The sequence below is a fragment of the Struthio camelus genome, chromosome 12 (genome assembly GCF_040807025.1).
Source record: "Struthio camelus isolate bStrCam1 chromosome 12, bStrCam1.hap1, whole genome shotgun sequence".
NCBI lineage: Eukaryota > Metazoa > Chordata > Aves > Struthioniformes > Struthionidae > Struthio > Struthio camelus.
This window is the reverse complement of record NC_090953.1, coordinates 17,243,912-17,259,739: the sequence shown is the minus strand read 5'-3', so window position 1 is coordinate 17,259,739 and position 15,828 is coordinate 17,243,912. Positions and strand designations below refer to the sequence as shown.

Here is a 15,828-nt window from a genome sequence, read left to right as displayed (position 1 = left end):
CAAAAAAACTGTTCCCACTTAAGAGCAAGCTTGTATAATGATGCAGATTTCAATTTTTATTCTCAGGTAAGCAGAAGGAAAGGATGGTGGGGAGAGAGCACAGTAAATTATTTTGTGCTTATAGCTGAGGTTTCTGATAATATTCTAAGCTCCCTTCTGCCGTTTAGGTCTAGACTCTACTTTTACAACCTGCTCTGCCCATTTCAACACTAACAGAGGAGCTGACTGGAGAATTAATTTTAATCAAGTCACAGTCACATTTGCACGTTTACTCTGGAGGGAGGAACGGGTCCTGTCTGTTAGACTCTTTACTGCTCTCTGAGTAAACAGAAAAGTTACTTCAGGGTTAATTTTGAATAATAGAGGGGACTTCCAATCTTATCCTCATTGCAGCTGATCTTGAATCTGAGCAGCAGATTTGAGGAATCTTGCACTGATATAGTCTGTGAAAGTCTAGTTTTGACAGTGAACCTCTGCTCTAGGTCATGCTCTGTCCAGCTTACTTTCATGTGCGTGGACACATGAAATGGACTCAGGGCTGTCAAGTTTCCTTGCAGTTTAGTGGCACAGTTGTATAGGTGACAATAGACAGGAGCTGTTCTAGTCAAGATCAGTTAGAGTAGTACACAATTTGAAAGGTCTGAAAGCTGATGCCTCAGTGAATTGGAAGGGAAGAGTACTACTGCAGACTGTAGTCTAGGAATTGTTAAAAAAAAAAAAGGATTTAAATTGCTACTAAGAGCTCTCTTCAATGCATATGGAAGGCTTTTGGGACTCTTGTATAATGTAATTTAGTAAGAAAGATGCATAGTTTACAAATCATGTGTCTGGCACAATAAACTGGAGATTAAATCTCTTCCACATGCCTTACAAACATTGCTAATTCACATTTTTATTTCTTCCTCACTTATGTTGTTGAGAAATTCAGTAGCTCTCCTACATTTCTGAAAATAATGATAGCATAACATTAAATAGTATCCATCATTCTTTTAAGTGATTAAACTTATAAACATATTTCTTTGGGGAAGTGTAAGCTATGGAGTAAAAGTATTGCCTGAATAATACCATTTAAATATTTAGTTTATGGTGAATAAAATATGCTCAAATGATTCTTCCTCAGAATCTCTTCCATGTACCTTCCTTCCCCATTACCAGCCCCTAAAAAAGACACCTTGAAGGCATTGGTGCCGTCATCTTAAGTTAAAAGGGCAAATGACATAAATACGAAAACTAGCAACTCTGCTTCACCACAACACAGAAAATGATCATCAAGAAATACAAATAATCAAAATAGTTTCCTCTTAAACCACAAAAAGCAATCCTTAAGCCTTTCTTTGAAAGTCTGTACAATATAATTATTAGCTTTTTATAAGGACACACAAATTTCCAATCAAATGTGAGTCCTGAACAGGTTTCTGGTTGGTCATGGTAACATTACTTGCTTGGAAAACAAATTAATTAGACCATTGCCTGTTAAATAAATCAGAATTTTTTGATAGTTTTCCAGCCTGTACATTTTTTTAAAATTAATATAGCTATTAATATAACTACAGAACCCTCCCCCTCCACACATTTTTATTTTTTAAAAATTGCTCCAATTTCTAATATTCCCAGGAAGCATTAACTGGAACACATTTGACAGGATCCCTAATTGAGTGACTTATGGAAATGAAGATTTGCAAACATGGAGTTAAACACTGACTGCCAACATCTCTTGTGACCCATTGTTGCTGGAGGAGGAAGAATAGCACTAGAAATACTGAATAAAAATCATTCACTAGGACACTACAGATTGTCTACGAACTGAGATGCATGAAGTAGAGCTACAAGGGTTTTAATATATACGATATTTTGAAATGAAAAATTTCATTTCAGCAGTGTTTCTATATATTTGTTTTCAAAGTTAGCATAAAAAATATGAGAAAACATGCCAGTGTAGTAGAACTTTGTGGGAGTTTGTCAACACCAGAGGCAAAGCAGGATCAAACATATGTATATGTTTTTCTTGATGCCCTTGTACCTGCTCTTCACCATCTCTGACACTGTTCAGTACCTTCCTATGTAAGTAGTCTCTGTTAACTTCATTTATTGAGTAAAGTAATACACAAGATTTAAAAAAGGTATTTGGATCAAATAAATACTTCACAACTGCAGAAATTCTGAGGATTTCTCTAATAAATTTCTGTGACAGGGCATACCGCTTTTATAGCGAGAGGTACACATGTTAGAACAATTTCTCTGCTCATGTTCCATGTCTTTATTTGGGGGGGGGGGGGAGGGGGCAAATATAGATGTTATTGCTGGTAAAAGAGAGACTCAAATGGGATTAACTGGACTGGAGAAGCAAATTGGAGAGGATGGGAGAATGTGAGCATTTATTAGGTAACAACTGCAATTTCTACAACTGTGAAGCAACCATGTCATAGTAGAAGCATTTCAGCACCAGAAGAAGCTTTTGTTGGTCATAATGTGAGGCTGGTCATAATGTGAGGTTATAGGCTGTTGCTAGGTATTTGTGGGGATGCAGTTCTGTGCAGTTAATGCTTCCTGGGAATATTAGAAATTGGAGCAATTTTAAAAAAAAAAAAAAAGGAAATAACAAGAAAGATAGTAATACAACACTAAAAAAAATCAGTAACTTTTTGTAGGAGAAAAACGCTATAAAGTGTGAACATGGTAACTATTTTTACTTGGAGCATAGATATTAAATTTTTTTGGAAAGAATCATAATTCAGTTTGGCCTACTGCCAAAGCAGTGAACTTTATCACCTAGCCTTGGCATGTGCAGATAGGTGGCCCCTTCTGTCTTTTTTGCCAGTTATTGCTTATGTTGCCAGGAAATCTTAATCATGCTGCTTGGAAGTGGCTGCTGGCCCATCCACATGCTGCCAAGCTATTCCACTGGATAAGGAGTCCAACTTAGCTTCAGCAAAGTCTCTTAGCTCTAGCTAATATATAGGAGGAAAGGTCACTGTGCTAAGGCCACCCTAGGGGACCATATGATGTTGCAAACTACATTATCAATATTGTATTGCCGTTGATGCAACCCCATTATTAAAGCTGAAACTACAAGAGGATTGGGCATAACAATGTTCTCCAGAAACAAATATGCAGTATAAACTTAGAGTGAACAACAAAATAAGTGGAAAAGAAAAATGTTCTTGTTAATAATGAATGTTTTTATTGACTGATATTTTCCATTAGAACTTTTAAAAACCTATTACCTTTTCTAGTTTGAAAGAAAAAGGAAGAAAATGACTTAAGCAATTAGATTGCGCTGTCACATTATCAAGAAATGTTCTTTATGTTCAAGTTTCTCAAGCATCATACGAGTTCTGCCACTATTCATGCAGTAGCAGTCAGAAGAATGTAATGTGCAAGTCAAGTGAATTACAATCCTCTGGTGAATGTAAGCTCCTCATTAAGATGTTCAGTCATTTACATTACTAGAAATATTGAAGCTGTTCGATGCATGGATGATTCCTTTGTTGATCTAGTTCCCATTGTTGTCTCTTTTCATGGGAAAAAGCAAAGGGTCTTCAATTAGACTGTAGTTACATTTTAGAATCTACCGTCAAAATTCATGGCTGGAATTATATTTGCAGGTTTTTCAAGCGTTCAAAGAAACAATAGCTGTTTTAGATGATAGGAACTGTGGTAGAATCCTGAGATTCCTGAGAGTGTTGCAAATGCTGTATATGCATACAGCATTTCTGAAATACAGCCATCCAGAAAATGGCAGCAAACGCATTTAGAGAACTTTTCGCAATAATGATATGACATAGAGCATTACTGTGACTGGTTAATGCCCTAACATATGGACTTTCAATTTCCATTGGGAAAGTAGCTCCACTTACTCTTGGACCACTGTTTTTGTATGTGACAAAATTTAGCTCTTGAATCCCTGTTCAAATGATCTGAATAGAAATGTCATGAATGTCAAGGTCATTGGTGATGCAAAAACCCCAGTGAAGTAAATGGGAAGTATTATTGGTTTTGAGTCTTTTTCTGTAGGTTATAATCATGGTGTGTTTGTGCATGTGAGGGGAGAGAGACAGACAGACACAGTCATTCTCTCCAGTAATTTTTGGATGTTTAAGCCAATTTCAATCCAATTTCATAGAGAGGAAGAGATTTCAAATACTAAATTCCTGTATGTTTTCTGAAAATCAAAGTTGGATAGAGAAGACCGACCCTTGAGCAACACATGTTCTATAGCATTAACATAAGGTTCAAGCTTGTATTTTATTCTAAGCTCCTTGGTTATCCATAAAGCTTAGCTGTTACCTTGTACTCTGGCTGTCATTTGGGGACAACAAACTGTCTCATCAGATAGGGAAACTCAGATACAGAAAAGACTGGCTTGTGCTTGAGCTCAACTTGCGCAGGCAGTGCAGATGCAATTAGTTTGAACCACTTTGCCCCTAGAATTTAATCTTGACCTTGAGCACCAGTACCAAAAGTGGGAGAGAAGCAGCTTCCCACAAGTGCAGTGAACTGTTGTGGGGCTGCAGGTGCCGGATCCGTCAGCCTGCCTGTATTAGCTTGTCAGTGGACACAAGCACAGCCATGAAACAGTCACAGCATGTACCCCCGGGGCAAGCTCAAAAGGGGCAGGTAGAGGACATGAGAAGAAGGTGGCAGTGGTGCAGGTTGGGGGAGGCAGACCTTGGAGTGGGACTCAGACTGAGAAGGGTCCTGGCAAGGGTTGCACAGGGCATAGGAGGGAACTAAAGGGCATTGGGACATCGGGGTACCGAAGCAGGGCACTGAGTTGTGGAGGGATCCAGGAGTACAGAAGTGCTGTAGGGAACATAGTCAGGGAACTGAGACCATTGGGATAGGAGTGCCACGGAGAGCACAACTGGAGCTTTGCACAGGGCGAGTTTAGGAGATGTAGGCTCCAACAACACTGGAAACCAAACTTCAGTTCTGCTGCTCACAGAGCACTCATTCTAAATTCAGCCACCCATCAAACCATGCTTTATAAGTACTGTCCAGCTTGTGATACTTAATTTGTCTCCCTAAGGAGAGTGGAAGGCTGAGCCTGTTCCAGTTGAGTTTGAACTGGTAGGTGAAAGAGATTTTAGCCAAGAAGTCTCAGTCAGAAGAGGAAATTACTGTACTGTTCTGTCCCATAAAAGGAATTGTTTTTGGTATCTTAGCTTTCTATCTATGCTGAAAAATTATAATTCTTTCCTAAGCTAGAAGTAAAACTGGATTACTAGGATCCTGTGAGCTTTTTGGCTTTAGTCTGTGCTCTTTCTGCCATTAGACATTAACCTAAATCACACAGAATTGATGGAAAGTTAAGGCACAGATTGTTATTACACGGAATATGTTTCAAGCAATTAATAGAAAACTCTCCTCTGTTTTTAGTATCTATTCTGGACTTTAAAGAAATATAAGGTAGTAAAGGTGATATTCACTTTCAGTGTCAAAGGTAACCATCTCATCATCTTAATGGACTTTAATCCTCTATCTCTTCAGCTTAACTGGCTTTTGAATCTTCTATATGTCTTTTGCATTTCTAGTCGTTCTTCTGCTTCATGTAGAAATTATTATTTTAGTAGTTTTTTTCAGATCTAATGTAGTATCCTCTATCTGTATTACGTTCTACTGAGGCTTTGGAGGATTTTATATCCCTAACTCATCTTTATGTCCCTAACTATGATTATGGAATAAAAAAATCGTAACAGCTATTTAAGATTCTGCACAGTCCATTCCTATGGTCTGTTGGTAAAATGCTTAGATGTTACTCCTATAATACCTGAAACATAGCAGAATTGGATCACAACTGAGATGTTACCTTCACTTCTGGGCACAAAAATCCAGCAGAACTGCCAGCTGAGACTCAAGTAAAAAGTGCTAGCTTAACAACACGCGCTTTTATGTCAACTACTGTGTTTTTCTGGTTTACACAATGAACTGAATAATGGAGTCTTTTTCCTACTTAGTGACTTAATTTCATGTCTCCAGAAGAAGAATCAAAGTAAATGAGACTTGTGTTGAAATATTTTTCACATACTTTTAGAAAGAATCATCTTAGCTCAAATTTGAGTATGTTATTTTTAGCTGTTTATTTATATGCTTATTTGATGCTACATTTAGACAATCAACCTTTACCAAAAATTGCCATAGTTATTTTCTGCTATGTAAATATACAATAAAATCATGGTATTCCAGAGCTACTCTGTGGCTTTTTAATAATATTTTTGTGTGTTTTAAATGAGATGTTACATTTGCTTGGTAATGCAGTCCATCTTATGCTATGTAATTACGGATAAAATAAGAACCTATAATATTTATTTATAAGCACATCTCAATTTTAAGAAAAGGGTTTATATATATCTATCTGGAATGATTTACCTTCTGCAGTCTAATTCGTATAAATTCACTTTTATAATGTAATGTCTTTTACTTTGTGGGTGGATAGAATGTTACAAAGAAAATTGAAGTAAAGTTGTTTATTTGCTAGGCACAAGTAAGTGAGAGAGTGGAGAAAGGACTTTCACGCACTGATTGCTCTTCTAGAGGATGATTTGCTTGTAGGCAATTGCTTGTGCTAAAATTATGTGCCAGATGCATACAGCTTTGAAAAGGCTTTGTACCTCCTTGTAGTTATGTTATTCATTGCTGCAGTTTCTCCTAAAGCCAAAACAAGTGAGCTCCAAGGTACAACGTGCACTATGCTCACTGGGAGCTGTCCTGAGACTGGAGAGTGTTAGAAGGCCTAAAAACCTCATTGCCCTTCTTTAGTGATGATTAATGCTTTCTTGCCAATTGTATAAGCCATTGTGACAACCATATTTGCCTTCCTCGGAGTGAAACGAGGAGGAAGATTCTTTGAAGAAAAGTTACTAGGTCTAGCTAACCATACAGGAGCTGATTTGGGGTAAGAGAACCAGCTGACAGACTAGTTGAGCTAAACTTGTCAATCAATAACGGGAACAAAGAAACAAAATGTTGAGCAGAACAGAGAATTACATTATTTTCTGGACAAAGCTGGTGTAGCTGAGGTTGCATTGGGGGAGGGCAATAATGGAGTAAAAGCGCGGAAATATGCGTTAATGTACGTCAATAAATGGGATTACAGTTGCAGTAATTTAAAACTGACAGGAGACAAGAGTCTGAGCTCAGTATAACAGACTGCCATGGCCTTTAACCTTGTAACTCCCCTCTGTCACAAATCTAGTTACTCTCTGGATGGTCTCTTTGTAGAAGAAAATGTAGCAGATTTTCTTATGATTTTTAATGCATCTGATCTGGTTCTTAAGTCAGTCTCTTGCTTCAACATACAATGAACTAGATGTATCTGCTAGCACTAAGATAAGTGACCTGTCTTTTGTGGCCCGCAAGCAAGGTTTTAAGCTGCAGAAGCAATGAGCAAACAAGTGAAGTCTGTTGACATAAGAGTACTGGGTCATGAGGGGAAAGGGGGATGGAGAGAGCAAAGAGACCGACCTTGCTGTAAAAGGTGCTGGAGATAGTGGGGGTGGGAAGATGTGCTCTGGCACAAGACAAGACCTGTGACTGCAAAGGAACTGGAGGGCAGTGACCTCCTGTCTCTGCCTTTCTGTTTGTTTCTCAGAGGAGCTGAACTTTCAAGCACACACTGGAATCTCAATAGAGCTGGGCAAAGCCGATGGGAGAAGCCTCACACTAAAGTTAATGCTCTGATTTTTGGTTCTGTTAAAAAATATAGAATTTGATGCAGGCTTATAAAGGGTTTGCTAAGATCAGGCAACCTTATAAGGATGTGCAGGCCTTGCTGCCTGGTATGCCAGGCCAAGTTATGGCATTAAATGAAATTAATAGTACTTACTGGGCTTTACTTCAAAATTTTATACTGTTCAAAATGAAACTCAAGGTGAAGTGTAATGTGCAGAATCAAAGAAAGGTGGTTCTGCCTCCTGCAGATTGAAATCACTGTGCCAGTTACATATAAAGAATTTTTATAGGAAATGAACTGTAAAACTGTTATACGAATTAACATAAATGCAAAATACAGCTTCTGAAAGAAGCCATACTTGTGCAGACGTGTGTATCTTGATTTACTTCTACCTAAGGAGGAAGTTACATTACCCCCTTCATACTCAGAGTATTAGAAATAGTTAAAGAAGATGACTAATGTTTGCTATGTACAGGTTATTGATGAAGACAAAAATGAAATTGACTTTGTCAATCATATTAGAGAGGTCTAAAAATGCTGTTGTGATGCACTGTCATACTCCAAAAATCAGACACTGGCATAATGAGTAGTGTCACAATTGTATAGAAAAGGGTTGTACAACCATGTACATGATAAAGATTCTCCACAGAACTTTTCTCACAAAACATACTGTAGATGTATCCCTTCCACTCAGTTATTTGTGACGTTTGAGGTGAAAGGCAGCCCACACTAGGAAACTCAGAAATAAAAGCTTACATGCTGTCAGATAGCTAGAATTTTTTATTCATAGTGGGAGACTGCATCTATTTTATAGAATACTTCCACCAAGCAGATTATAACTGTTATTGGTTCAGTGAATATTTTCAAACTTATACATTTTTAATTTAGCTGTCACCAAAAGTTTTGTTAAAGGTCACATCACCTTAGAGGTATGGTCTTTCAGAATGTATAGATTTTCACAGAAAAACATTTGCCCTCATTACAAACAACCACATTTTCCAATAAACACCAATAGTTATAAATATCATAATTTATGGTCATAGATTTGATTAAGGGAACATAACATTAAAAAAAAAACCCAACGTGTTGATGACCAGACAATCAGTACTTAATTCTTAGAGCATAAGCATTTCCATAAATATTCAAGTGTTTGTTTAATAGGATATTACCTTTTTTCTTTCCTCCATGTGTATTTGCTGGGGTGATGACACAGGAAAGCAACAAAAATGAGAGAAGTTGGAAACTTTTCATTTCTTCTTTCTCTGCACAAGAATTGGGGAATCCACTCTAATTTCTGCCAAAGAGATGTGAAAAGGGCAGGATTAACAGCGCTTTGCAAGAAATTCTTTGCCCATTAATCATTAACCTCAATCTCCTGTCCACTGCTCCAGTCTTTCCTTTTATGGAAATGAAAACTGAATTTGCCTGTTTCCAACCTCTTCATTTTTATTTTAAGCCACCTGTGGCAGAAATAATTTGGAACTGGATCTCTCACCTTGCTCAACCACACTCAGCTGTGAACAGAGCAGACTTAAGGGTGTTTGCACTCTGAAATACTGCTGAAGGCCATGGGTAGCTAGCTCAAATTTGGTTGGCCAACAGCTCAGTCTGAACATATTGCAAAATAGCCACAAGAAATGAAGAATAATCTAAATATTTCACATAGAAAAGTGCTAGTAAGGGAAACTTCAAAATTCTGTATAAAATAAATCCTTTACTTATTTCAGTGATAAAATTGGTACTAGATTTTGGATAATAGGAAAATGTTTCCTTTCAAATTACTTGAATAGATTTTTATCGCATGAGAAATTTACAAATTAAGCACAATTAACCAATATCACTCTCCACCAGAGAAAATTATAATGAACTGGATGTAGTAAATATAGGAGTCATTTTGGAGAAAAAAATGTCAAGACTGATTTATTAGTCGTGTGCGTATGAGTATATTAGTAAAGGGGAAATCCAGAGACTGAGGTGATATGATCAAAATGACTGGCCGAGAAAATACTCTTTGCAGCAGTATTTTGAATGGATGTGAGCAGGGAAAGATTGTATTTGGCAAGGCCAAAGAAAAGGATTTGGTGTAGTTGAGACAGGAGATGGTAAGAGCTTGGACAAGAATTTAGGCTGTGATGGTGGACAGGAAATGTTGTATTTTGGCAAAGTTAACATTGGTGGGAATTACTGGTATGATTTAGCACTGCCTTGCAGCGAGGACTTAGAGAAATGTAAGATGAAAATCCTGTGAAGGTTACTGGATAGAATGACAGGTTGAATGGTGATATTATCCACAGTAATCAAGACGTAAGGAAGTGTTTACGGGGAAAGATTGAGCTGCTTGCTGCAGGCAGGAATTGCCCTGGAACAGAGGGATGGATCTGTGAGGTATAGAAGAGACTTCTGGATCTTTGTTTGCAAGGAGATCACCCAGAAATGAAGACTATAGGCATCAGTCTCTACTTCTCACTAGAAAATCCATGTAGAAAACCAGAATAGGATTATGAGCATCTTATAAAGAACCTTCCTGAAGGAATGATTAAAGTAGTAAGAGGAAAATTGCTGGAATATGCAAAATTGCATGGCACGTTAGTCCACAGAGAGCAGATGCCTTTGTGTCCTGTAGGAAGGAGTTGCTCGCAGTGGCCCCTCTGTTGTCATATTATGTGTTTTCAGGGTGTTTTTCTTTCCTGGGTCTATTCCTGGGTCTATTCTCCATTTCATTTACATGAGTAATTCCAATTAACTTTCTTATGCACTCAAAGAGAAGAATGGATCTCCTGCAATATAATGAGCATTAGAGGTGGAAGACTCAAATAAATATTTTTCTGTAAATCTAAATATCGAAAGCATAACCTCTGCCATCTTCACCCTATTCTAGTCGTTCAATGAAGAAGTTACGTGCTTTGCTTGAGCTGCTCTCTCTCCGCTTGCTTGATGGTTACGTTTGTAAATACAAACAAATACACAATGTAAGTGCAATTCTACAAATATATGACCTAAATAATTTTAGGAATTAGTTCTTCATATAAAAATATCTTAAGAAAGAATATTTGGTACATTATGACAATAGAAAAAAAAGATAAACGCACTTCTAAGAAGGACCATACAATACTTGCTCAGAATTACTTGCTGCATATTGCATCATAGACTGAAATGGCTTTAATCAGCCACATTTGAACTGTGTAAGCTGTAGTGAGTGGGAGCTGCAATTTTAAAGGGAAGATCTTTCCAGAAAAAGACCTGAGGATGCACTGGGGCTTCATATTAGTCTGCTGGTCAACCATAGAGAATGCCTTACTTCTGAGGTAAGTTGGATTCCTCTTGGACACTGTTAATTGACTGCTGGTTTCCCAGGGAAATATGAACTATAAGACCCTGCTCTGCTGTGGTCCTGTAGCACCAGTAAAGCCAGCAAAGGCCAAAACATCCAAGAGCTGAATACAACCCAGGTACTAGAAAATCAAGGACTAGATATCTCAGGCCTGGATTATTCTAAATGCAAAAAAACTATAAAGAAAGCTTGCAGAGTGAAGCAGGAAATGGCACCTGGAACATGCAAACTATGCTGTGTCCTGATGTGGTTTTCAGGAGTCAGGGGAAGATTATTTCTTGAGGGTAGATATGTTACTGGTGCTTTGAGTGAGGCAACTGGCATAGTTTGGTATTTGCAAAACACTTGTTTCTTAAAAAATGTGTGTTCTAAATTTAGGGTTTGAATAGGTTAAGCATCAACTTTAAAGTCAATATCAAATAATATCAAATATAAAGAAAACAGTATTCTACCAAATATTTGTTTGTCAGATGAATAGATCTGATCTCTTCTTTCTGTAATGTCCAACATTTGTACTTAGTTCATATTCCACATTGAACTCATTCGTGCCTACTGTGGTGTTTTGGATTTTTTTTTTTTTAATACTAAGTTTAAAAATAGATAATTAAAGTTGCTGCTATTTTGGATTCATTGCTTATGTGGAACAGGTAAAACTGTTATTTTGTATTGCATGGAGGCTAGTGATTTGCTGACTTTACAGGAAATAGAACCTTTTTTTAAACACACAAGCTTCAAAAAATAAATATCAAGCTAATGTTGCTGTGTTCATATCTAGTTTGCATATACTGTAAGAGGGCGTGATAGCCCTCTCTTCTGCTAGAGATGCTGCTTGTACAACATATACCCAGGAGGTATATTCTTAATCAGAATCTCCATCTGCTTCTTGGCTAATGTTCCAATTACAGTTAGACCTCTTGCACGTATTCACATCTATAATAAAATTGATGATTTCACTGTTGAGAAACAGCATATGATTAATGGTGCATTGTACTATGTGAGCTTTTGTTTAAATATATCCTCTTAATCAAGTTAAATAAGGGAATGCAGAGTATAAATTTGTCAGTCGTGCAGTCCCGGTTTTTTTTGAAACCACACTGTTCATGATGGTTTTCAATCACCTGAAGACCAATAACACTGCAGTACAAGATGTTCTTTCAGGTTTAGAAGAGATTTTATGGGCCAGAACTTTAGCTGGCATAAATTGACTTCCGTGCAGCTATAATGATATTCACCAGCTGAGGATCCACCCTGTGTTCCTATAATTACCCACTGGCATCTGAAAAAAGATTCATATGATGATTATACTAATATTTTTTGAGGTATGAGAGCAAAAAGATTTTCATGTGGTTGAATTTTTAACACTTTTTAAAATCTAAACTTTATTCTGTCTATTATATCATTCCTAGGATTTTTTTAATATTAAACCACTCTGAAAAGATCTTTTTAGATGGACTTTGTGTGTGCATTCCTGGCTTATATCAATCATACAATAGCTGCACCTGAGTCTGAAACTTCCTTTACAACAATAGCCGTTGAATAATCAGACTCTTCAGTATTAAATTCCTACTTAAATAATTGATCAGAAAACTTTTTCTGACATGAAAGAAAACCACTCATTTGCATATATACAATTTTGCGAAATACAAATTTTTTTTGCAAGATGCATTTCATACTTTGTAGCCTCTGTTAAGGTAGTCTTCTTCCCGGACTTGTCACTCAGAGAATATTATCTGACTTGAATGCACAGCTGGGATTAAGAACTGCATTCTTGTAATTTTAGAAGGAAGTCTAACTCATTTTATCTAAATGCATCTCTTAATAGTTTTTTAAAATATACTCCACTGAGTAACTTGTGTTATAAACAACTGTAAATAAAGAAGAGAACCCAAATACAGCTGCCAAGCATGAACAGAATTGTTCAGTAAGTGGGTCATCTGCTCCTACTTCCAATTAAAAAAACAAACCAAAACTTTTTAGTTTGTTTCTCTCAATGTTAGCTTAGTGCTTTTTGTAACAATGTATGACTTGTTTAGTTGCCTTAGAGAAATGCTATTTCTTGGCTATGTGTCTGCCTTTCCTTCCTCATGGGTACACTGCGTTCACTTGGGGTATGTCCCTGAGAGCTTCAAAAGTCAGAAAAGCACAGATTGGATGAACCAAGTAAAAGGGGAGAACAAATCCCAGTCACTCTGGGCTGCCCACCCTGTTTCGTTATGTGTGGAATTTTCTATTCTGTGCCTGCATATTGCTCCTGCCTTAAAATAGGTGAAGATCTGGATTGCTTCCTGACTTCTTCCTTACAATTAATTTTATTCTTCAGGCATACTGGACTAAATTTCTGCATAGTTTTACAGTAATGAAAAAGGTAGTACAGGCAAATTGCTAACCTTTTCTCCACCTGCTTTACCTTATTTTGAATTTTCATTGCTGTTAGTGTCAGATATCAGAGAAGATGGTATGGCCTGTAAAGTTGATTTGAATTTATCAAAAAATTGTCATTGTAAGAGCAGGTTTTTCCTAGAGCGGTGATCTGTAATGCGTAGGAAAGCTTCCATGATTCAGCACTGCTGTCAGTTCTGTAAAGAGTAGATGTGCTTTTGGTAACCCCAGCATGCCTACTGGGGTTAGGCTTTCTTCTGTTTATGGAGAAGTGCTATAAGCCTCATAAGTATGTATGAGCATGTAAATCAGACATTTCTCTTCCTTGTACTGGGTGTCAACTCAAACATGTGCAACAAACCTCATTGGAAGACTGCAGCCTAATCCAACCTCCTTCTCCCTCCCTCCCTTCCTCTCTCCCTCCCTTCCTCTCTCCCTCCCTTCCTCTCTCCCTCCCTTCCTCTCTCCCTCCCTCCCTCTCTCTCTTTTTCCTGAGGATTGAGCTTTATAGTTTTAAGCAACAACAGCACAAGTGCAAGGCCTTTTGAAGCTGCCTTGCTTGTTCACCTCCCTCACATTACACAAAAGCACATCTGAAAGAGATGAATGCATAGTAAAAACAACAATGCTCTCTCCCTTCCCTTTCCAGCTACTGTACTTAGACGGAGGGACGCTTTTTGATAACAGGTAGAAAGCAGACTTGTTTCAGAAATTGATTGATAGTTCTTATGAATAAAGAAGACATGAAGAACAAGATAGCTAGGGCTTATTGTAGGAAACATATTTGAAGAGGATACACTTGAAAGCACTGAAAATAAAAGGCAGAGAACCATGCCCAGGTAAAGGAACTTGAAAGATATTAAATATTCAAGTGCTGATTGATGATGACTCTTAGGAGTTAACACTCTTGTGAGAGCAAAACCTGGATCTCTCTGGGGAGTTGCTATTACTGAAATTGAGCCTTTACAAAAAGGAAAGAATAAACAGACAGCAAAAGTGGAAGAAGAAGAATTGGAATAAAATACACAGAGTAGATATGAACAAATTCATCTGAATGATAAAACAAAAACTTATTTGACAAAAAAGAATAGCAACGAGAAACAAAAACCTAATGTTGGGAATAGGTACTAACATTCATACTCCATAGCATAGCCTAACTAATCAGCAGTTAGAAACACTTCCAGGCAATCATTAATCCTGTACATGCTTGCTGCATAATTTTGTACTCCTGTCTCTGAAACAAGTGGTTCTGGCCACCAGAGCTAGGAGGCAGCTCCATGGGGTAGTACTGCAGGTCTAGGTAAAAAAAAATAAATGGGGCTCACTCAAAACACCCTTCATCACCTCCCCTCACTCCCGCACCCCTGTGCCTTCCCCGCTCTGACCCATGCAGCTAGCATCACTTTGGCTTTCGGTGTTCGAATATTTACATCATTATTAGTACTTGTGAAGAATGGGGGGACGAGGAAGTGTGGTGGGTCAAGCAGACTGTTTGAGGTGGCTCATTATGGACCCCAGCAGTTTTGTTTGCCCCAGGCCCTGAAACAGCTCTTGCCAGTCTTAGCAGGAGTTAGATACTGGATTAAATAGACCCATAGGTCTGACGTATTATGGCATTCCTACATTTCTACAAGATTATATAAGATTATAGGATAGAAAACTGGCTTACTTTAGGGATGAAAAAGCCTTAAATGCTTTAAATGTCAGTTAGGATAAACATACAGACATTTAAAAGCTTCTCCAAACTTTCTGAGAAACTCACTGAAGATGTTTTCAGGTGCTTTTGTCTCCCAAAATACCTGAAGTTAGACAGAAGAAAGGAGCAGTAAAACAATATTAAAAGTATTTAATCCTTAACATATCAGTTTAGGTTCGTGCTCTGCTTGGCATATAGTTTTGGATCAGTTTGATCAATCTTAATTGATTCGTGACAAGCAGTGTGATCTTTTTAATAGGATTTATGTCATCAGATTTTGTAGTCAGCTGCCTGCCTTTTCTTGACTTGGTAATTCTCTAAGTATGACAATGGCATTTGAAAGTTCAGCGAGGTTGCTCAATCTATTTGTTGCTGTGGGAGCAGTGTGGGAGTAGTGGTCCTTGGGGCTGGATTTCATAAGGGTTTCTGCTGGTTGCAAGGTTATCAAAAGCAGCAATCCTTTACACTGCAGATGACAACAAGGAGCAAAAAGCTTTGTGAAACTTGAGCAGAAGGTTGTGCAAAATTTGCTTTGCTTATGCATAGCTATCAGGACTGGTTCTGAAAAAGGCACAAGTTTATGCTTATTTCCTTTGCTTGAATAAACATACCTAAAACTTTCTGCTGTCTTATTTCTGAAGGTAGGGCAACAAGAATGCTTTTTAATGCTTTTGAATAAGTGTTTTTTTTTAATCCCAAGTGACCAGAAATCTTCTGCAAATCAACACCATAAAGAGTATGACTGTCAGA

The 15,828-nt window shown here is 37.6% G+C and overlaps 1 protein-coding gene across 2 annotated transcripts in view; it reads right to left on the bottom strand.

Annotated features, from left to right (window-relative positions):
* LIPC (lipase C, hepatic type) overlaps positions 1 to 9,240 on the bottom strand; it is a 62,380-nt gene extending 53,140 nt beyond the window's left edge. The window contains exons 1-2 of one of the 2 annotated variants that reach the window (XM_068959116.1): positions 9,168 to 9,240; positions 8,842 to 8,966 (exon numbers count right to left, since the gene is read on the bottom strand). In XM_068959116.1, coding sequence (XP_068815217.1) covers positions 8,842 to 8,923 — 82 coding nt within the window. In that variant the 5' untranslated portion in view covers positions 8,924 to 8,966; positions 9,168 to 9,240. Of the gene's footprint in view, positions 1 to 8,841; positions 9,036 to 9,167 lie in introns of those variants that run through there. The other variant, XM_009681454.2, reaches the window with a different exon arrangement.
* Between the last annotated feature and the right edge of the window lie 6,588 nt (positions 9,241 to 15,828).